The sequence below is a fragment of the Xiphophorus couchianus genome, chromosome 15 (genome assembly GCF_001444195.1).
Source record: "Xiphophorus couchianus chromosome 15, X_couchianus-1.0, whole genome shotgun sequence".
Classification (NCBI taxonomy): Eukaryota; Metazoa; Chordata; class Actinopteri; order Cyprinodontiformes; family Poeciliidae; genus Xiphophorus; species Xiphophorus couchianus.
This window is the reverse complement of record NC_040242.1, coordinates 1,035,348-1,058,349: the sequence shown is the minus strand read 5'-3', so window position 1 is coordinate 1,058,349 and position 23,002 is coordinate 1,035,348. Positions and strand designations below refer to the sequence as shown.

General features: G+C 37.0%; 3 protein-coding genes across 5 annotated transcripts; 2 read left to right on the top strand and 1 right to left on the bottom strand.

Moving 5' to 3' along the window:
* The first annotated feature begins 314 nt into the window (after positions 1 to 314).
* On the top strand, positions 315 to 5,463 carry pbk (PDZ binding kinase). Its single transcript, XM_028040800.1, has 7 exons — positions 315 to 450; positions 1,405 to 1,566; positions 1,946 to 2,085; positions 2,319 to 2,488; positions 2,630 to 2,759; positions 2,983 to 3,159; positions 5,106 to 5,463. The coding sequence occupies exons 2-7, from the start codon at positions 1,406 to 1,408 to the stop codon at positions 5,336 to 5,338; spliced, it is 1,011 nt and encodes a 336-aa protein (XP_027896601.1). The 5' UTR covers positions 315 to 450; position 1,405; the 3' UTR covers positions 5,339 to 5,463.
* Positions 5,464 to 5,949: 486 nt separating this feature from the next.
* esco2 (establishment of sister chromatid cohesion N-acetyltransferase 2) lies at positions 5,950 to 18,725 on the bottom strand. 3 transcript variants are annotated; one of them, XM_028040798.1, is made up of 15 exons: positions 18,633 to 18,725; positions 17,447 to 17,509; positions 16,484 to 16,602; positions 16,080 to 16,395; positions 15,381 to 15,684; positions 14,423 to 14,532; positions 13,627 to 13,732; positions 13,452 to 13,530; positions 13,285 to 13,327; positions 9,636 to 9,780; positions 8,763 to 8,894; positions 8,116 to 8,205; positions 7,900 to 8,043; positions 7,099 to 7,283; positions 5,950 to 6,473 (listed from the first exon to the last, which is right to left on the bottom strand). In XM_028040798.1, exons 2-15 carry the CDS (start codon positions 17,494 to 17,496, stop codon positions 6,341 to 6,343), a joined length of 1,956 nt encoding a protein of 651 aa, XP_027896599.1. In that variant the 5' UTR covers positions 17,497 to 17,509; positions 18,633 to 18,725; the 3' UTR covers positions 5,950 to 6,340. The 3 variants fall into 3 exon arrangements, with proteins under 3 accessions (XP_027896599.1, XP_027896598.1, XP_027896600.1); XM_028040797.1 differs by lacking the exon at positions 18,633 to 18,725 and adding an exon at positions 18,020 to 18,151; XM_028040799.1 differs by lacking the exon at positions 18,633 to 18,725 and adding an exon at positions 18,020 to 18,151 and having other exon boundaries at positions 15,381 to 15,681.
* Positions 18,726 to 18,796: 71 nt separating this feature from the next.
* Positions 18,797 to 22,111, top strand: ccdc25 (coiled-coil domain containing 25). The gene is made up of 9 exons (XM_028040801.1): positions 18,797 to 18,959; positions 19,122 to 19,169; positions 19,245 to 19,284; positions 19,863 to 19,914; positions 20,056 to 20,131; positions 20,207 to 20,310; positions 20,395 to 20,597; positions 21,561 to 21,606; positions 21,727 to 22,111. Exons 1-9 carry the CDS (start codon positions 18,935 to 18,937, stop codon positions 21,754 to 21,756), a joined length of 624 nt encoding a protein of 207 aa, XP_027896602.1. The 5' UTR covers positions 18,797 to 18,934; the 3' UTR covers positions 21,757 to 22,111.
* Positions 22,112 to 23,002: the final 891 nt, after the last annotated feature.

Here is a 23,002-nt window from a genome sequence, read left to right as displayed (position 1 = left end):
GGAGATCCGTCATGGTTTTGCCTGTGGGCTCTGAAATAACTGTCACTGCTTCATCTATTGAGATTTCAGTAAGCTGGTTAAAATATTTGAGTCTTTTAAAACTGTTAGATACACCTGTCAAACATCTAATAAATCCATATCAAAGTAAAAAAAAAAAAAATCATGACCGCCATCTGCTGGTGTAAGCTTGAATTACAATTATTTTTCTCTCATTTATTTAATTTTTTTTCTTAAGGTAAGTATGTTTACAATAAACATCGGAGATTCACTGTGCTTCTAAAATAAATAAAATTTAAAAACACTGACAGGCAAACTGCTCCTGGAAAGTGTTTCAGAAATGTTGACTATTTTGTCCCTCCTCGGCGACCATACCGACAACAGCCGTTAGTTTGAATGTGCAGCGCGGTTGGACACCGGCTGTTTTGCTCTTACCAGGAGAAAGAATCTGAGGTAACTTTAATTTACTAAACCAAATGCTAAGTTTTAAATGTCAAAATAAAGATTTAGTTAGTTATACTGCTTCTGCGTTAACTTCAATTATGTATTTAAGCGATAAACTGATGAAACGCCGAGAACTAGCATTATTTTAAGGTTGTTTTTTCCTTCGCTTGGTCTAAACGTTTACTTAATGATGCTATATTGTTCTATGAAAAAATAGTATCTTGTGTTTGTTGCACTTGTAGCTTTTAATAAAAGGATATTTTGACGCTGCTCAAGAATAATTTTGACAGTTCGCGAAAGTATTTTACGCTTTTTCCTTGAATGTGCCAACCTCCATTCAGATTTCGGCATTTTTCATACGTAAAAAATCATAAATAGGCCTACAGCTATTTAGAGTATCCGTACACCATAAAATACTTTATGCTTTTATTTGGCTGTGATTTTATACATGTAACATTTCTTTTTCTGTACTACTTTGAGATTTTAAATCAGATCTGGGTAAATAAAGGGAAAGTAACGTCTGGGTATGAAAAAGTCTTTGTTTCTGGACTTTTTAATTCGTATTTTGAAAGCAAAAATCCCAGCTTTTAAAGAAAGATGTATTTTTGCTTTGATTTATTCTTAAGATTTACTCTTAAGAATACTTTGACTACTTTTAGCTCCTTTTTGGAACATGATTTTAAAATGATCAGTGAAGATAAATCAGTAAAACTGTTGTTGCAAATTTACAAACAGCATCTAAAGAAATCACACATTAATCTTAGAAATAATCCATATTTAATTAATTACTCCAGTCCAGATTCAATAACACTCTAATATTGCTATACAGATTTTAAAATTAAGATAATCTGAGTTAATCCAGGACTGTGAATTGGCCGCCTATCACACTGCTTAATTGGGTAAGAACGCTAAACATATGAAATATGTTCGTTTCTAATAGTTTTAATGTGTTTTCTTGAGCAGAATGGCTTCTCTAAATGAGGACAGAGCGTTTAAAACCCCGATTCGAGGCCAGGTGAGGAGTTCTGGGAGCAGCGGAGGTGGGACTCCGATCACCATCCCTGCTTCACCTTTCATGAAGAAGCTGGGTTGTGGGACTGGAGTCAGTGTTTACCTCATGGACAGGTTAGAAAAGATCCTGGAAACTGGCTTGCATCAAATGTAAATCTCATTTTTGTTAATGTATTTGTGCACAGAAAAATAATAAAAAAAACTCCCTACAAGTCAGCCACTGGCAACAAAAGGAGAAGCTGGAAAAATCAACATTTTCTCTTTTAATGTTAATTTTATTGGATATAATTTATTTCTTGCAAAGCCTGCCATCTAATAATACTGAAACTTGAGAAATCATTCAATATTAGCTGTTTATTGTCTTAAATGCTTAGAAAAGATCTGGAAATTACAGTTTGAAGAATTTATTAAAGATTTTTGCTTGAGATTATGTGTTACAATGACAAAAAAAGAAAGTAAAACTGTTATTTTATTTTATTTTATTTGAATCTAGAGTGGGAAAGCTAAACTCCTCTCCATGGGCTGTGAAGAAGATCAACAGCAAATGTGCCTCCAAACAGGTTGAAGTTTACCAGATGCGTCTGAATGAGGAAGCCGAACTCCTGAAGGGAATAAACCATCCAAACATTGTTGGTAAGACTAAGAACAAATACATACAAGCTAATGTAATGTAGAATAAAGCTAAATCTGCAGAAATGAATGAATAAATATCAATAAAACACACGTCGGAGGTACTTTAGGTTGTTTTTATTGTGTAAAAATGCCTTTGAGGTGAAAGGTTGGAGGTTTTATTTTGTTTCCGTTCTCTGTGTCAGTGTAAAGTCATTCCTAGAAGTAGTTCTTTATCTCTTTGTGTCATTCTCAAGGTTTCCGCGCCTTCACCACGGCAAAAGACGGCTCAAAGTGTCTGGCTATGGAGTATGGAGGTGAGCAGTCCCTCAATGACCTGATCGAGAAGCGGAGGGAGAACGGACTGAAAGCTTTTCCTGCTGCCAACATTGAGAAGGTGGCTCTGCATGTGGCACGTGGCCTGCAGGTAAACGAGTCAGAAACAGTCAACATAACTCTTAAATTGCATTCATAATCGTCTTAAAATGTCTTAAATTTGAGTAAACCCAGTGAATGCAACCATTAACGTATTTATATATATATAGTAAATTGAAGGATTTCTCTGCAGTACCTTCACAATGAGAAGAAGCTTCTGCATGGCGACATGAAGTCATGTAACATTGTTGTCAAAGGGGATTTTGAAACGATCAAAATCTGCGATGTTGGCGTTTCTCTGCACCTCGATGAGAACATGAAAGGTAAACCTCGTCTTCAGTTAAAAGATTTCTTTAGTTTGTTTGGTTCTTTGGAAATGATAAAAACTGAATCAGATTTGCTGTTTTTTTTTTTTTTTTTTTTTGCTTAAGTAAAACCTGTATTTGTCCATACCAGACATCCATTTTAGCTCATTTTCTTTATGTTTTTCTTTAGAGACATCGGAGTATTTAAAATGAAGTATCTAAGAGCTTTGTTTGTCTTCAGTGTCCGACCCAGAAGCAGAGTATGTCGGCACAGAGCCGTGGAACCCGAAGGAAGTTCTGGAGGAGGGAGGAGAAATCACGGACAAGGCCGACATCTTCGCCTTCGGTCTGACTCTGTGGGAGATGATGACTCTGTACATGCCGCACCTGCAGATGCTGGACAACGAGGAAAACGAGGGTAAGATGATTTATGTACCTGAGGATATGTTGCTGTTTTTATAGTCATTTTATTATCATCAAAGTATGAAAGTGGCTCAAGTTCATCATTTAATCTATATGTGAGAAAAGTTACAAAAATTTCTAACAAAACAGATATGTGTAGGATATTTGTATTTCAGTAATACTTGTGCACTCCTAATAAAAACCTCTCATTTATGGAGGTATTTCCTAAGTAATTGAACTCAGTAGTTTTCAAAAATCAATGATTAATTTGTGTTATCTAGAAATTGATTTCTAGCTTTGAATTTTTCAAAATTTTCTGCAAGTTTTTGTATTAAAATCTCCATCATGTAAAGATATTGGAAATAGAGTAAAATATGAACTGGTCTTTATCAGATTTTATCAATGAATCTCCGATCAATCCGAGCGGTAGATGCAGTTTGCACTATTTCCAGGAGAGGGCGCTGATTAGTCATTCAATAAATTACAACGCATTTCTAGATGAGTCTCATTTATATGAAGGCTTATTAGAGATATTGTTTAAAAAAAAAACAAACTACATTTCCATTGTTTCCAAGTAAATTTCCACAAAAAAAACTCAGATTAATTCTTAGATTTTTTACATTTTTTTTTAGAAAAATAAAAGAAATTATCTGCACTTACAATTTTGTGAGAGAAAAACTCAAACATTTTGAGGTTGATCTAAAAAAAAAAAAATTCTTTTATAAAAATCATGGAAATTTTCTGAGCTCCAAAGGTCAAAGATTTGTGGGAAAAAATTAAAATTTTGAGATTAAGCTGAGAAACTTTGTAGAAATTTCTCAGCTCAAAAAGTAGAAAATGTTTTGCTTTTAAACTCAGAAAATGTCCATGTTTTTTTCTAGAAAATGTGTGAAATTAGTTTACAAATTTCAGAAATTTTCAAAGACCTCAATCTCACCAACATGCCTTCTATTGAGGAAGTGACCCAGGGGACTCTGGGTTGGGCCCTCCAATCTCTGGGGACGAGGTTGCCGAGGTGGTTAAAGAGCTCCTCGGTGGCAGGGCTCTGGAGGTGGACGAGATTCGCCCGGAGTTCCTCAAGGCTCTGGATGTTTTAGGGTTGTGTTGGTTAACGCGACTCTGCGATATTGCGTGGACATCGGGGGCAGAGTGCCTTCTCCGAGTCGGGGGGTGTCCTGCTCCAAGTGGAGGAGTTTAAGTATCTCGGGATCTTGTTCACGAATGAGGGAAGAAGGGAGAGGGAGATCGACAGACGGATTGGCACAGCGGGCACTCTACTGGTCCGTCGTGGTGAAGACAGAGCTGAGCCAAAAAGCGAAGCTCTTGATTTACTGGTCGATCTACGTTCCCACCCTCATCTATGGTCATGAGCTTTGGATCATGACCAAAAGAACGAGATCATGGATACAAGCGGCTGAAATGGGTTTTCTCCTTAGGGTGTCTGGGCTCTCCCTTAGAAACAAGGTGAGAGTCCCTCCCGGTCATCCAGGAGGGATTCAGAGTAGAGCCGCTGCTCCTTCACATCGAGAGGAGCCAGTTGAGGCTCGGGCATCTGGTCAGGATGCCTCCTGGACGCCTCCCTGGTGAGGTGTTCATGTCCCACCGGGAGGAGGCCCCGGGGAAGACCCAGGACATGCTGGAGGGACTATGTCTCTCGGCTGGCCTGGGAACGCTTCGGGATTCCCCCGGAGGAGCTGGAAGAAGTGGCTGGGGAGAGGGAAGTCTGGGCCTCCCCCTACTGAAGCTGCTACCCCTGCGACCCGACCCCAGATAAGCGGAAGATGGATGGATGGATGTTTCACTTGGAGATAGTTACCAAAATAAATTAAGTTTTCAATAATATTCTAGTTTATTGAGGGGATCTCTGTATATCTGCCTCAGGCTTTTGCTTCTGGGTAAGAAAACAAAAACCTAAGTTGGATGGATGTGAATTTTATTTAATCTTATTTTTGTGTATTCCAGACGATTCCATAGAAATTAGCTTTGATGAGGACACTTACTATGAGCATTTGGGGACGCGGCCGCCGCTGGATGCGGCTTTGCTGGGCGGCTCGTACCGCAGGATGGTGGAGCTCTTCTCTCTTTGCACTGAGGAAAACCCCAAGAAGAGACCTTCAGCAGCGCAGATCGTCCAGGTCTTAGAGGAAAATGCTGCCCTGGACCGAGCACCATGTGAAGTGATCGTTATTGACTGATGGTGGCCAACCCCAATGTAATATTTTTCTCTTTATATGTATGTTTTCCAGCTGATTTTTATATTGTCACCGTGTACTTCAATCTTTAACTCAGTATTTGTCGCAATAAACTTTGTAAAAATGCTCCTCTCTTTTATTCTTTTTTAGTTTTCCAATTGTCAGTTAATGGTTTATAAGAGTAAAATTAGTTTTAATGGATTAGAAACGGCCTTTTAGACCGCCATTAAATGTTGTAGTTTGGCCTCCATCCAGCAGAGGGCGCTGCTGGTCTTTAACTTGAGCCATTGATACAGAAACAAAGATGGTGGCGGGGTTATGATGTAGAAAGTGGGAGAGAAGCGTCGAAACGAGTCTGGAGTGGGATGTAAAATACACTTTATGCGGTTCTCACACCACAAACTCCTTACGTTTCATCTTAATGGCGCTCATTCAGCCGAGCTGCATCAATGTATCCAGACATTACCGATATGCTTATGTATTAATTTAGCAATAAGATCACTTTAGCAATCTCTATAAATCAATAACTTGCATCCCCATTTCTAACTATAAATTTATACACATTTTAAAAATGGTCATTTTGGGCCATAGCCTTGGAAAAAGGCAAGAACTGGTTTTGCATTTTAAAAGGAAGTATTTTATTAAATGTACAAAGAAATGTCCTTGAACAGTGATGGCATCAATATTTCTGAAACATTTCGTCTTCAAAGTGCACAGAATACTTTGAACTGAAACCAAGTAGAGAAATTTTATGTTGAACATTTTTCATAAACTTAACTGTTCAGTAAGCTGAACTCACTAAAAATGCCTGAAAGCTGAATGAAAGAACAAAACATTCAGTAAAGCAGGCTGGAATATAAATAAAATTACTCTGAACTTTCAAAAAACACAGTTCTCTACCTGATTAACTTCTTTACACACAAAGCTAAAGCCTTAAACATAGAACAGCTTTGCATATAAAAACATTCAGCAGAATCTTTTAAAGAGTGATAAACTCCAGACTCTTCATGCGACGAAGTTGTAAATAAGGAAGGTCGGCGTGTTGCAGTATTTAGTGGCAAACAACTTCCCGTCCGGTGTCGGATCAGAAAAGGCGATTTCCTCCTTGGTCAGGTAACTCCCGAACATGAATATGCTCCTAGAAAAGAAATTAGGTGTTTTGTATAATAGTAATGCAAAAGCATTCTCAAAGATCACCAAACTTTCAATTCTAAGGATTATTTAACTCTGGAACTGGGAGACATTAAATATCCAACAAAGAACATGAATTATTAAGTCCCTATAAACAAAATTGTCCTTTGAGAATGACAATTTCTGAAGGAGGCAAAAAAAGGGAAACTTAAGACAGTCATCCAAAGAGAGAGAAAGGAGCAAAACATTAAATCATGTAGATGAAAGTAATGAAGCATATTTTAATTTATCATGAGATTAATTGATTTATTGCAACAGGCCTAGAAATAAATAGAAATTAGTGGATTTGTTTGTTAAATTTGTGTTTTATTTTCAGATCAACCAGATCAATACGGTGTGTGAGACATTTCCAAACATAAGCTTAGTCAGATTTTAATACCGTCTTATGATAGTATTCTACATCAGGGCAAGGTTAATTAAAAACAGTAATAAATTATATAATAGTGGATTGAAACTGTCACTTGTTAATTTGTATTATTTTAATTCCAAAGAGCTGCTGAAAAAGTTTTAATATTACCTTAAAAATGCTAGGAAAGTGCATAAATTTTACTGTGGGAAAAGAGACGTCTCACCTCACTGTGTCCAGCATACGGGTTGCAATGGCCTGCCGCCTCGCCAGGCTGAAGACCCAGATCCGGCTGATGCCACACAGCGCTTGTTCCGGGACGGTGGAGCAGCACCAGGCTCTGTGGCGATCCATGAAGTCGTCCTTCCTCATGTCCTTGTTTTGATCTGGCTGTTCCAGAACCCTGTAGGCCTGAGAGAAAACAGGATAACTGGCATAAAACAACTGGTACCAGCAGCAGGAACAAGTTCATTAAAAATCACCTAGAACTTGTCTTTACCTAGAAATATTAACAAGAGTCTGAAAGTGACTATGCTGCAACTTTTTAATGTATCAGTCACTTTTGAGTTTTAAAATGCAAATGGTAATAAAACATACGTTTGTAAAGCATTTTCACAAAGAGTAACACTGACAGTGTAATGAATAATTTTAAACTAACGTTTTTCTATCTGGTTGTAATAAAAGCTATTCTGAAAAATGGTATACATTTTTTTTATGTTTTGTTAGGGCTGGGCGATATACGATGCTGTAGGTTTTTTTTTTTTTTTTTTTTTTAAAGTAAATTTGCAACAAAAATCCCTCAAATTTAGAGTTTAGAAAAGTGGACATTTGAGTTCAAAAACTCAAAATATTGCAAGAAAAACTCAAATTGTGAGATTATCCTCAGAAATTTCTAGAAAAAGTATATATATATATTTTTAAATCGACTCTTTCGACCCAAATACCTACCCTCCTTCCAACCCTTTAGATTCTTTTTACTTCTGACAAATGCAGTCAATGCATAACAAATCCAACCCCTAACCTGTACCTGTCTTATGGGTTCAGCCACCAGGCATCCCACCACCAGTCTGTCTGTGTTGATGAACAGGAAGGTTTTAGCCTGAGTTGGTCGGCTTAGAGTCACTTGCTGGAACCCCAACTCGTTGTCCGCTATGCGACGCACTTCTTCAGCCTGAAACAAAATCTGTATTAAACACAAGCATTTAAATTCAAACCAGACATCTCTGCTGAGCGGGTTCTGCACCTTTTTCACTGCATATTTTGGATCGTCGGGTAAAACCAGGATGATTTTACCGTCCCAGAACTCGGCCACCACCCGCTCCTTCTTCCAACCCTGGAGAAAAAAAATGAAGCACAAGTTCAGATTAAATAAACTTAAACCACACAATTAATCAATCTGTGAAAAAAAAATCAATTTAATCAAATAATCATTGACTATTAACATTCTAAACTAGGGGTGGGCATTTATTGCAGTTTCTTTTATTGTGAAAATTTCCTATAAGAATTTTGATTTATAGTTGTCTCGATAAGTTTCCATTAGTAATAAAATCATTAGTTTTTTCTGTTTTCTCCACTGTTTAGAATCAGGAAATTTGAAAATATGACTAGTTACTGTGTGCAGTTTTTATGTGTTGTCCTGAAGAAGCTAATTTAAAATGGTAACATTAATCAGGAGCAGTATTTGAGTTTATGAATGCTAAACATCCTGAAGAAGCTGTAATGAGTAGAACTGAATCACAATATTTTGTTGTACTATTGTGATAACAATAAAAATGGTGAAAAACTAATTTCATGTCACCCACCCCCATTTTAAACTCTTTTTTTTTTAAACCCTTTTGTATCTCAGTTGCTTCTCCTGTCGGTAAAGAAAGAAGACAAAGGAAATCTCACCACGTATTTGATGGAGTCCAGGAACCGCTGGTGGAACTGGGTGTGCTGGAAATTGTCCTCTGGGTTGTCAGCGCTGTAGACCATCCCACAGGAGCTGCAGGTCGTTGCTCCAAACTGCTTCTGTCCAGCATCCTGACGAAAACGATTCATAAAACTCGTCAGGTTTATACGAGTAAACGGCCTTCAAATCTGACAAAATGGGTGTCAAACTTGCTGCCATCATTTGACCTATGGAAACAAAAGTTTCCATAGGTCAAATTATCAACAATATCTGCAAAGCAAATGTAGCATAAAAGAAAAATTTTGCTGCACAAAATTTCAACCCCAATACCAACCCTCCTCCTGATCTCGTATCCGAGTTGCTTGACACCAAATTTGTTTAATTTTGTAAACGTAAGCAGGATGGTTGACGTCTGATGACCTCTGGAGATTTTTTTTAACATCTCTTTAAAATGGTAGCAGCACAAATAAAATATTTTACTGCACAAACGTGTGGCACCAATTTTGTTAGATTTGGGTCATTTTGGCGGGAAGGTGCAACTGAACTTTTAACCTCTAAAATTTCATTAATATCTTTAAACACAAGCAGCAAAAACAAAATGTTCACAAAACCCAAATTTGCTTGATTTTGTAAATGTAAGAAGAGGGGAGGACAGTCGACATCTGACGACCTCTGGAAACTTTTAAAAATAATAAACAAGATATTTTTTGCTGCACAAATATTTAGCACTTATTTTGTTACATTTAGGTGATGTGGGGTGGTTGGTTGACCTTTTTACCACTAATCTTGAATGAGACGTAAAGGTTTATGTGTGAATTATGAACCAAATCAATGTTCAGACACATAAAAACAGAAAAAGAAGTTAAACATACGATGATGAGCTGGTCGCTGTCCAGCTTCTCCTTCTTCCTGCGAGTTTGTCGCTCTTTAGCTGCGGATGATGGCGGCTGCAGTGAAGCTCCTGAGGAGGCGGACGGCGTGCTGCAGGACACCGGGGAACGCAGAGCTGCACTCAACCTGAAACCATTGGTAAAAATTCTAAATATATATGAGTCTGTGAGAGTTTTACATGCTTTGTAGGGCTGGAACGATTAATCGTTATTAATTGAAATAATAGTCAAATGTACAAAAAATATTTACATTTTGAATTTAAGACAAGAAAATATATAAAAAACTTTGAATATAAGTTCTGCCCAGAACTCCTCAAGTGGAACAGATTAGCTACACTTGCTTCCAATTCTCCAAATAAAATCCCCAATTAAGGACATTTTTATCTCCAATTATTGATCATTGATCCAAAACATTATCAATAAGTCACACTGTATTGATGTTAAACCAAGCAGAAGGAGCTGTGCTTTTCACAAACCAGAATTTTCTTTAGCTGCAGATGTATCCTTTGCTACAAAAGATCAAATATATGCTAAAGGCATGCTTTGTTATTGCATTTTAAGAAATAAAATGTTTATTTTCCCATTTAAAAAAAAGAACCAAGTTGTTTATGTGCATCTTTTAATGCATTTCTAATATTGTATAATGAGGTTTGAAAAAAATCTGCAGAATTTACCAATTTTTTAATGTGATTAATCGCCACAATAATTGATCCATCAAGTTATTCTGACGATTAGTCAAAAACTAGTTTCAGGGTTTTACATCTCTGGGTGATTCAGTTTCTCTACCAGGTATTAAAAATCTTTTATATTGCAACTAATTTATCGGACTCAAAATGGCCGCCCAGCTACTGATCATTTTCCTTGTTTAATCAAGACTTAGACTTAGACTGACTTTATTGTCATTTTGCATGCACAGGGTGTATACAGAACGAAATTTCGTTGCATACGGCTCAGGACAATGTTTTGAGGTTCCAATGTTGTGAGTAGGCCTGTTGCGATAAACGATAAATCAATTAATCGTATGATAAATTAAAACTATCGAAGTCCTTTTCCTCTTTCTGTTGATGACACCGAATGAAAAAAGCTCAACTCCGGTGCTCTCCTCTGACCCTCCTTCCTCATTTCCTTAGTGTAAAGTCCAGCGCAGACGACACGATCTTAGAGTTGTCGGCCGATTGTCGGCCCATTTTCAAAACCTGACAGACCACACATTAGCCGACAGAAATCCTAGGTATAACGGTTCGATCGGGTTCGTTCCTGCCGCGTGGTGTCCAACAATGGGCACAAAATAATGGCTACAAGTTCAGTGAACTAATTTTAAAACCAGGTATTAATCAATACTTTACTACAATCTACCTGCAATGCATGTGGCTAGTGTCAGTGTAAAGTCCTGACTGAATGAAAATCATTAGAACCTATTTATGTCACGTTAACGAAGAACAGCTGAAAAGTTACCGGGTTTATCAACTGGTAGCAATTTCGCTCCAACTCCTCCTCTTGTCATTTCTATATTCTTTGCATGTTGAATAAACATTAATGTTGTTTCCACATATCATCTCTAATGTCCGCTGGACTCTGGGTTGCACCGTGTCAGCTGTTTGGGATTCCCCTCCGTAATTTCCCATCAGAAAGCTTGGAGGAGAATCCGCGCTTTCTGATTGGCTGCCTGTCACATTCAACAGGATGCATTAAAAACCCTGATTTGAAGCGGCAACACGATCTACCGTAACACACTACATACTACAGGACGATCGGTTATGAAATCGTAAGCGACAATCTTAGAAAGACCAGCATTCTAAGATTGTCATAAGGGGAAAAATAGGAGCAAAAAATCATGTAGTGTGAACTATTGCATCATGTAGTCGATGTGCCCATCTTCTCTATTTAAATCTAATTATTACTGAAGGGCAACATAATATACAGACTTCATAACCTGCAGTCTTTTGGTTGAATGCAGTATTTATTTCCACTTTGGCTTTATGTTGTTTAGTTTTTTTTTTCAAGTGCGTTTTTCTGTTGATGGAGACTGAGAATCCATTTTATTTTTGTTTTTGGTTGTTTATCAGCTCAAGTGTTAAGTGTTCTTTTGAAAATAAAGTGTATCTATCTTTGGCAGGAAATGCGTCGTTTTCATTAAATCAGTGTAAAAAGGTCTTCAAACAATATTATCGTTTATCGCAATAATTTTTGAGACAATTAATCGTTCAGCAAAATTTGCTATTGTGACAGGCCTAGTTGTGAGGTTACTCCAGAATAAAATAAAATACAGTATAAAATATGAATATAAAATATAAAGTGCAGGACTGACAGTAAAATAGAAGTTATTTAGCTCTGTACATGTGCAAGGTATAAAGTGGAGACCAGTTTTTGAGTGCAGTCCAGTTAAGAGTTCAGCAGTCTGATGGCAAGTGGGAAAAAGCTGTTTCAGAACCTGGTGGACCTGCACCGGATGCTGCAGAACCTCTTTCCAGAGGGCAGCAGGGAGAACAGTCCATGGTGGGGGTGTGAGGGGTCACTGACGATGTTTCGGCCTCGGGACACGCAGCGCTGGGATGAAATGTCCTGAATGGAGGGAAGGGGGGCCCGGATGATCCTCTCTGCTGTCCGCACCACTCTCCTCACGTTCTTCCAGTCGGAGGCGCTGCAGCCTCCACACCACACAGAGAGGCAGCTGGTCAGAATGCTCTCTATGGTGCTTCTGTAGAACGTCTTGAGGATGGGCGGGGGCAGGTGTGCTCTTCTCATCCTCCGCAGGAAATACAAACGTTTCTGTGCCCTCTTGACCAGAGACGTGGTGTTCATAGTCCAGGTGAGGTCGTTAGTGATGTGCACCCCCAGGAATTTGGTGCTGCTGACCACCTCCACAGCCGAGCTGTTGATGAGCAGTGGAGCGTGGCTGGGCCGGTTCTTCCTGAAGTCGACGATCATCTCCTTCGTCTTGTCAACGTTCAGGATCAGGCTGTTGTCTCTGCACCAGTCCACCAGCTGCTCCACCTCCTCTCTGTAGTCCAGGTCGTTGTCGTCTCTGATGAGGCCCACCACCGTTGTGTCGTCCGCGAACTTCACGATGTGATTGTGGCGAACCTGGGGACGCAGTCGTGTGTCATCAGAGTGAACAGCAGAGGGCTCAGGACGCAGCCCTGAGGGGAGCCTGTGCTGAGGGTGATGACATCGGAGGTGTGTTGTCCGATCCGGACTGACTGAGGTCTGTCGGTGAGGAAGTCTAGCAGCCAGTTGCGCAGGGGGGTGCTGAAGCCCAGGTGTCCCAGTTTTCCTGCCAGATGCTGTGGGATGATTGTGTTGAACGCTGAGCTGAAGTCCAGGAACAACATCCGCACATGAGTATTCTTCTCCTCCAGGTGAGCCAGGCTCAGGTGTAGGGCGGAGGAGATAACGTCCTCAGTGGAGCGGTTTCGGCGGTAGGCAAACTGGAACGGGTCGAATGTGGGGGGGGGAGTCTGGAGACTTGACTGAGCATTTAGATTAGCATGTTAAACAGTTGCGGCTAGCATGCTAAAGAGATCTGAATTGATCTAGTTTTAAGAAGGTCAACTGGTTTAACAGAAAAACCCAAAATATTTTGATTATTTTCATGTTACATCAAACAATACTTATATTTAAAATGTCGCACCTTTTTGACAAAGAATCAAATATGGGGTACATGGCTCCAGAAGCTGTGGAAAGGAGAAAAAGATATGAAATGGGGAAATATAGATGAAGAACAATGTATAAATATAGAATTAGTTGTTCTGACTGACACAGATGGATTAATAAACTGTTTATACTGCAGGAACAAACCTTTGGAGGACGCTTTGGTGGGGTTTATGTCGCCTTGGTCAAAGGTCGGCTCAGAGCCTCCATCTGCCATCAAGTCATCCTGGAAAAGAAAAAAAAAATATTTAAAGTTAAAATACTTACAACATGTAAAGCCAATTTAATTCACAATAATCCAGAGAACTTGTGATGCGCCTACCAGACTGCTGATGGACGATGTTGCAGATTTTGGACTTGGAGTTCTGGAAAGAACAATCTTCAGCCGTTTTGTAATTCCATGCGTTTCCACCAACAATTTGGGGGAACTGAGGGAGAAAAATTTACATCCGACTCATTTTATAGAGCACTTTTTAAGATCTGAACACACACAGAAATGCCATGTTGTTATTTCAAAGCTCTTAATTTTTTGTGAAATATCCAAATCTTGGTTCAAATCTCATCAGAACCAGAACTTTCTTTGTTGTCAGCCGCTCTTTAGTTTAATATTTCACACATATAAGATGTAGATGTTTCGTAGACGGACATAATTTGGCATTTAAAACAGGTAGTAAGAATGAAATCTGAGAATTTTACAGCTGATTTGTTTGGAAAACAGCAGGTAAAATTTTGCCAAAAGTGAAATAAATCACCAAAAGTTTCATAAAAAGAAAAATAAACTTTTGACAAAGAATGACTTGGGCCTTTTTTTTTATTTTTTGGAAAATGATATGAAATAATATAGTCGCTGCATCATTATTAGATTTTTGCTTTTTAAAAAGTGAGAATGGGGGGAAAGGTTGGGAAAAAATTTAATATAACATTTCTTTTCTCAATCTGAAAAATTTCACAAATTAAATTTTACACTTTTAAGTACTATTAAGGAAGCATTTAAAACACAGAATATTGAAACTTCACAGGCTTAAAACTCTTTAAGCTCAAGATTAAAAACACATTTTTGTAAGAATTGAAATATAAAAACATTTACATTAGTTTTATAAATAGTTCTGGCCTCCTACCTGGATGGACGGGGAGTTTTTTCCTCCTCATCGATGACGTCCATCCAGTCAGTTGGATCAAACTTTGTCCTCTGCTTAGTTCTGTCTTGGTTCTCCTCCACATTTATTTGCTGTACAGAACAAAACAAAAATAAACCCCCAATATCTCACATTAAATCGTTTATTTCCTGTAATGTTGTACACCAATCAGGGCTGCAGCTAACGGATAATAAAAAAGGCACATCCTGCAGATTTCATTTAACCACTTGAGCCTTTTTATACAATATTAGAAATACATTAAAAGATGCAAATAAGAAAAATGTTTTGATACCTTTTATAAATAAGACAAGCATTTTATTGCCTAAAATGCAACAACATGGGATTCTTTTAGTGAAAACGTGACGATTTGCAGCTAAAAAAAAAACTTCTAAACATGCAAAAAACTCAACATAAACCTGATCTGTTAAGTTTATTAACCGATTAATAATTGGGTAGCAAAAGGTGCAAAGTGGCAGATTTTTATTATTTTTTTAAATAAAAAATAAACTCTGTGAAGTTCAAACTTAAGAACATATTTACAAGCAAAGATTTTTGTCTTAAAAAATAAATAGATTTTATTTTGTACAATTCTGGCTGAATTACTGAAATAAATGTTTTTCTTTCAGTAAATTGTCATTTGAGGTTGTATACTCCAGTTAGCGATCAATTGATGACTAAATTAATTGACATTTCAATTATCAATTAATAATTTTATGCCCTAATACTAAAGTCTTAAATAATAACTTTAGTTGGTGGTTTAATCACAATACATCCAGAAAAAACACTAAACCACATACTAATCTCTTTTATTGTAGTTTTAAAAAGCCAGATGTCTGGTAAAGCCACCAACAATAATAATAATAATAATAATAAATTTAAATTTAAATCAACAAACAGGACAGCAGGTGTGAAGAGTCATCTTCAGAAGTGATGCACAAACCTTTTCTGGTTCTTGCTGTTGTTGGACGACCTTTTCATCCTGCTGCATTGGCATCTCCTTGTTCTGCTGCGGTTCAGGGCGGCTCTTAGTTTGGACTGGAGCGGGCCTGGTCGACGACCTTGGAGCCGACTTTTTGTACATGGACGTCGGCTTCTTTCCTGTACCAAAGAAAGCGGCTCCGACGAAGATCTTCGGCTTCGGTTTCAGGCTGCCAAAAGAAATGGTGATCGCCTTCTTCGCCTCTGCCGGTTTGTTGTTTGGAGGTTCGCTGCTGCTGCTGGATGTCGGATTAGCTGCAGCACTGCTAAATAAAACAATAGTTAAAGGTTAATATGTTATTGTGATTAACAATAAAATAGTTGCTTTGAGACCATTTTCAAGTAATATAATACAAGAACTGATTCTCACAAATCAATGAACTTTAAATTCTAATAAACTTTTCACACTGGACCTGGAAGAAGATTTAAATATTCAAAATAAATAAATAAAACAGAAACAACTGATAAAATTAATTGTGAAGTCTCTATAAATTAAATTCTTCAAAAAAAGAGAGAGCAAGTTAAGACCAAAGCAGCAGACTGAAGACTTTTATTATCCAGTTTTCAGAAAGAGAGAAAATAAATAAATCATGCAAATGGAAGTTACTGAGCTCGTTTTAATTTGTTATGCGAATCATTGATTTAAAAATCAGAAACAAACCTTGTGTTGCATCTGGTCAGCTGAATTTTCTTTACAGGTGATTGAGAACTTCTGGTTTCCTTCTTCGCTCTCTTACTGGATCCCACGGATGATTTTCTGGGTTTGTTGCCTCTTTTTGCAGCTTTCTTCATTTTCTCATCTGTTTTTTTGTCAGCTTGAGGAGGAGAAGGCAAGGCAGACAGACGGAAAGGAAGAGATTCCTTCACTGCCTTCCTCTCAAGCGGGGTGAGATAAACGCTCTTCTGCTTGCCGTAGAAGGAACTCGTCACCACCGAAGGCTTCGCTGGGGAATTACGGAACGATCTGCGCGGAGAGCCTACAGAAAGGAGTCAAAAAAGAAGATTTGTTGTTTCCAGTAAGCAAAACCTTTAGGGCAAAAAAGAAATGCAACAGGTGTGTTGTACCTGCTGGCTTACGTGGCGACTCCTGTCCGCCATGCTGCGACCCGGTTGGTGAAAGCAGCCGCTCTGTTGGCTGCTTTCTCCTCTTCACCGGAGACATTTTCTCCTCCTTGGTTGGGTGGCTGATGTTTGAATAAAACATCAGATTAGAAAAAAACAATAGTCTAAACACTCAACATAAAACTGAAAATTTAATTTTTCAGAGTTCGTACATTTAAAAACATCCAAAATCCAAACATTTTCAAGGCAAACTTGAGATAAAAACAAAACAAACTAACTACAGAAGACAGTTTCAGTTCATTATTATATTAGTAATTACTCTTATCAATAATGTCTTGCATTAGCATTCTGCAGCAAGGACAAGGTAAACAAAAACATTTTATGTTTTAAAAATTCTCACACAAACCCTAAACATGGAACAAATCACAAATTTAACAAAAAAAATCCTACAATTTCAAAAATGTATTAAACATAAGACAACCTTTATTTCACAGATCAATACGTTTTTGAGCCATTAGGAGTAATAGATATTCGTTACAAAGAAACAATCCAAGCTAATTGTGTTAAGACTCAAATTAAATGATTAAACAAAGTTTACAAAGAAAGTCACAAAAACTATCTAAAAAATGTTTTGCTAACTTCAGAAATAATTTTGATAATTCTAACTGGCCTGAAACAAGAAAGGTTTAGTCTGATTTAACTTCAGACAGTGAGAAAAAAATATGTCTGTCTTTTTATTAGGTGGATGAAAACATCTAATTTCAACTGCAAATAATTTAGGCTACTATTAAACATCTGATTGCACTGTGTTACAAAACTGTGAAGTTTCAAGGACTTGATACAGAAATCAAAACACTTTCCAGACCTAGAAAACACCTAATTGAAATTTTCGGGGGTTTTCAGAACCCACATAAACTCTGTTTCCACAACAATTTAAAGGATAATCATGAGGTGTGTACACCTTACCTTTCAGGGTCCATGGAGGACAGTCTTCGCTTCCTGGTTGAAGTTATCATGTTCAAAGTTTACCTGCACATAACGACAGGAGATTGAGGTTTTTACAAGAATAATCCTCTCCGAAAAACACAAATCTGCTAAACTTAAGTCATAGTTTGTTTTACAAAATAACAAACAGAAATATTAGTGTCAGAGACAGGTTGAACAAGCATCCCCTTATGACTTATAACTAGGATCGAATAAAGAAAAGCAGCTTTATATTCCTCTTCCTGTATATTAGGTTAAAATAGCTTATTATTAGCTTGAGGCTGATTTAGCAGCAGACGACGGACGTAAACGCGCGTTTGGCGGGATGATTAGCGTATGAAACAATAAATCAGTCTACTGCCTTCGTCATTCTTTTACAGCCAAATGTAACCGTCTGTTCTCGTATTTTCAGGAACATAAACCATTTTTTAGCATTAAAAGCATACTAGCTTCGACTGTTATTGACTTTGATCATTAAACATGCGATTTTAAAGACAGAATCAAACCTACAAACAATTACAGTTCACACAAGATAAAACGCTTAATTCGTCTTACCGAACAGGCTTTTTCTAGCCTACATAAAATAATAAATGTCGAAATTAAGGCAGCGAAAAAATAAGAAAATCTACGAAACTGGCGCTTCAGCTGCTCCGTCCTCGCGCGCTTCTCCTACGTGTTTTTGAAGAGCGCGCGCCAGCCTAAAAATAGTGGCGCAACAACGGAACCGGAAACTCTACGTCAGTGAAAAACTTGGAGAATGACCTTCAAAATAAAGATTTTTCAGCTAAAATCTGAATATAAACCCAAATACTGAACAGCATCAATATTTTTTTCTAGGATTCTGGTCAGATTAAATTAATAAATAGCAATCCGGGCTGGCAAAAGGTATTTAAATCAACGGATTGAATAGGCTGGCAAAGCTAAAAATATTGAACCTAATTTATTTATAAAGCACATAAAGAAGCAAATGGTTGTCTAAAGTACATTAAGCGAAAAAGTAAAAGCACTTATTAGGATATATAATGTTAGACCATGCTACAAGCTTTTTACATAAATATAAGCTACTAGCTTGTCGCTGATAGCTGTTTCTACAAATATTCCTCTCATTTTGAGTCGATTAAAGAGTTTTTTTATATTGTTGGCTGTCAAATTAATAGGAAAAACTTACCTAAGATCACGATGAAACGTCCTGAAATTTTGCTCTCGATCTTTCTAAACACAAAGAGAAATCCAGGCTATTTCAAGATTTCAGTTTTTATTGGAAAAAACTTTATTTTGAAAGAGTAAACCGTGCTTGCTTCCTGCCGTTGCATTGCAACTTTAAGCCAACCACTAACAACTTCCGGGTCAGTCCGTAAATGAGTAAAGTGACACTAGCAACGAACAGTGAACTCACAAGTTTTCCCCTTTATTTGTAGTTAATTCACCAACTAAGTTTGTCATATTAATATATTATCCGTATGTTTTAAAATGGTGCTTTACTTCACAAGTGCCGGTGAGTGCAGCTTCATCATCATCAGCGCTGTTAGTTTGTATCCCGATTAGCTTCATACATTAGTAATTTATCAATTGTTTTTTGTTCTTTATGCATTTGTTCGGTTATTTCTGTTTCACTCAATCAGCTGTCATATTTTTTGTTGTTGTTTTTTTCATATAGTGGTGGACCCTCCATTCACGATCTACATGGGAAAAGATAAATATGAAAGTAAGCTTGAATTCTCACAACTTTATGCTTAAATTGCTTCTTTTTATCTTTAACTTGAGCCGTTCCTTTCCGCAGATGAGGATCTCATTAAATATGGTTGGCCCGAAGACATCTGGTAAATCTTTAATATTTGTTTCCTATTGAGTTTAGTCTCTTAAAATCAGTTTTATCCCAAAGAGAAATTATTACTTTTTTCGTAACTCACATCATCCTAGTAAAATACAATTAAGAATCTGAAGCACTACTTTAAAATTTATGTTGACAGATGGTCTTCTGCAAAATTGTTAAAGAAAATACATGTGATAAAACACTTAAAAAAATTTTTTTTTACATTTTTCAAAGTCACTGAAAGTGAAAAACAAATGTAAATGTAAATAAAGAAAACTTAAATTTGACTTTTTTCAGGAAAATTCTACAAAATCTTCTTTTTATGGTAATAAAAAAGGAAATGAGGGATTTAAATAATGTTGCCTCAATCTATCTTTGAACAGAAAGCAAGAAATAAAATTATATGGTTTTTGAGCTTTATGTAAAGTAAATGGAATGAAAAAAGTCAAATCACTGATTAAATTTTTATTAAATGATTTATATTTAGTTTCAACACTTTAGGTGCAGTATGTTATCCATTATCTTTTATGCTTTAATCTGTAAAAACATTTCACAATAACTTTTCTTTTTTCCCCCCAAATGCAGGTTTCATGTTGACAAACTCTCTTCAGCTCATGTTTATCTAAGAATGCCGAAGGTAAAGAGTCACCTGAGGAAACCTGCAACCAATTTAACCTCATTTTCCTCATTAAAATGTTGCTTTTGCTTATATTTTCAGTTTGAAACTGGGATTAGTTATTTGCTTTGGGTTGGTTGATGTGTTTTGTCTCATTTCTAGGGTAAAACCATACATGATATTCCTCCAGAGGTGCTGGTAGACTGCGCACAGCTGGTGAAGAACAACAGCATCCAGGGTAATCCTGCAGTTTTACAGTAAATGCATTGTCTGTGTCTGACATATGAAGGATGATTGTGTTTATCACCTTCAGGCTGTAAGATGAACAACATCAACGTGGTTTACACGGCGTGGGCCAACCTGAAGAAAACAGGAGACATGGATGTTGGACAAATCGGCTTTCACAAACAGAAAGAGGTCAGTTGTCTAAATATTTCTTTGAAAGTCGAAGTTAAAGTCTGTCTGTACTTCCTGTTACCAACAGCTTGATGTTTCTCACAGGTGAAGATTGTTGCTGTGGAGAAGAAGATCAATGAAATCGTAAATCGTCTGGAGAAGACAAAAGAAGAGCGCTTTCCGGATCTGGCAGCAGAGAAAGAAGCGAGGGATCAGGAGGAGAGAAATGAGAAGAAAGCTCAACTCCAGGAGCAGAAAAGGAGGGAGAAAGAAGAGCAGAAGAAGAAAAAAGAAATGGAAGAGCTCAGGTGGGCCAAAGTATTTCTTTTGTTGTTGTAACCTATATATAGAGTGGTGCATAAATGTGACTTTGAAGGAACACACAAAAGAAAATTGCAAGTATTTTTAACGTAGTTTCTAATGCTAATACAGTTAAAATCAGACGAAACTAACTCATAAGTAACTTCTCAGCAAGATATAGAAACTTGTTTTAAGTCAGTAATTCCTTAATTCAGATGAAGAAGAACTAGCAGATTTTTTTCACTTATAACATGGAAAAATATTGTGTTATAAGTGAAATAATCGGTGAATGGAACTAGAGCTTTTTCATCTCTATTAAGGAATCATTTACCTAAAACAAGCTCCTATTTCTTTCTGAAAAGTTACTTGTAAGCTAGTTTGCTTTTATTTCAGGTTTACTAAGATATTTGCAATAGAAACTAGACCAAAATCACTTTGTAAGATTTTGTGTTTTAACAATGGTTTTAATTTTTTTTACAGACAAATATCTGAAGTTTGCTGTGCATTTCCATTCCACTCCAAATAAAATCCACTGTTCAATCTAAACTTGCAGCTAATGATTATTTTAATAATTGATTAGTCAATCAATTATTCTGTCAATTGATCTGGTAAAAAAAAAATTGGTTTTTTTTATTCATGGCTTTTTTCATACCGTATTAGAAATACATCAAAAGATGCAAATAAACAAATAATACAAATCTTTTTTAAATAAGAGAATGAACATTTATTTCCTAAAACGCTATTATATAGAATTACGTTTGTGTACATTTGATTATCCTAATGTATATATTTTCTGTACAGTTTTTAAAGTTTTACTGCTCTGAGTATGTTATTCTTTCAGTAATTCACCTTTTTTGAGTCTGTATAATCCAGTTAGTAATTAATTAATTACTAAATTAGTTGACGATTTTTTCAATAATTGATTAATCCGATTAATCATTATAAATTAAACTTTGCTTTTTATTTTCCAGGAATTACACATCACTGATGAAGAGTGAAAACATGAAAACTAACGAGGTAAGAATTGAAAATGACTCAAATTTTTCCCAATAATAAACTTTTGCTGTAAAGCAGAAGATATTTCAGTTAGAAAACTATTTTATGCCTACAGAATATGTATTTTTTACTTCTCTGCAGGATGGCTATGACTCGGACGACTTCATGTGACGCCTGAAAATACGACGGGACGCTCCCCTGCTGCCTTCGCTTTACAGACTTTGAATGAACGAAAATAAAAAAATAAACAAGTTCATTCTGCGTTAGAACACTCGGAGCAGAAATGACTCAGTTCTCACGACTCAGGAGCCGTTTTCAGACTTAAGGGAAGACGGGAGTCGTCTGGGGTGGAGAAAACCCAGACAGCAGATTCAGTTTTTACAGCTATACTAATGATGGCGTCTTTGGTTTCAGTCACTCACTCCTACAGCATTTTGTTGGAGTTGCTCTTGCTTCCTTTCTCAATATGCCAATTTTGTCTGCATGTCAGATTTTAATAAACAGAATTCGTTGTATAAATTGAAAAGCTATTGCTTGGTCATTTCATTGTAGAGTATTCTGTTAGTCAAAAGAAAATTTATTCTGAAGTAAAAGATTTACTGATGGACTAATTTATCTCTCCAAATGAAAAACATCTGTCCATCAGCTCAAATGGTAGATCGCTGGCTTAGCCAGAACCTCCTCCTTACGCCAGGCCCTCCCTGCACAGCACCTTCACTCCTGTTTGCCTCCTCAGTTGGGCCCCATCAGGAGTCGACCCTGGGGGTTTTACAGAGAGCTGGATGTGCATGCATGATCTGATAGGAAAAAAGCATAAATAGGTATTAAAAATTAAGTATGTATATTGTTTAAATTAATAACAGAATCGTTACACTGGATTTATGTCACTTTTTTCACTCAGCATTCAAAGGACTCACAGGTGAGCATAAGCAACATAAACTATTCACTGCTGCTCTGAAGCAATACCACATAGCAGTAGTATTCATTATGAAATAATGTAGGATATTATAATTTTTACTTACTTTGGGCTTACTTTGCTCTAACATTGGAATGCTGTAGCATTAACATGCCAGAGGTAGCGGGATCGATGCCCGCATCGTCCAGCTTTTCGGGGGTTTTTTGTCTTTATGTTTCCGTTTAACTGAATTTAGATTGGTATTCGTTGTTTTTTTATCCGGAACTGTTAAAAAATACTTTACAGCTAGTTGTGTACTTTTGCTGTGGAACATAACGTCAATCACATTCCCACGTTGGTAGGGAGAACAACATAGAGAACATTTGTCAGTGCTAAATACTCAGTGACTAATTTCTTGCACTTGTCATTAATTAAAATTAGTCAAAGTAGTGGCACTACTCTACACTCGTCAGTAACTCCTTCAAATCAACATAAACTCGTCGAGACACACGTCATGAGTCT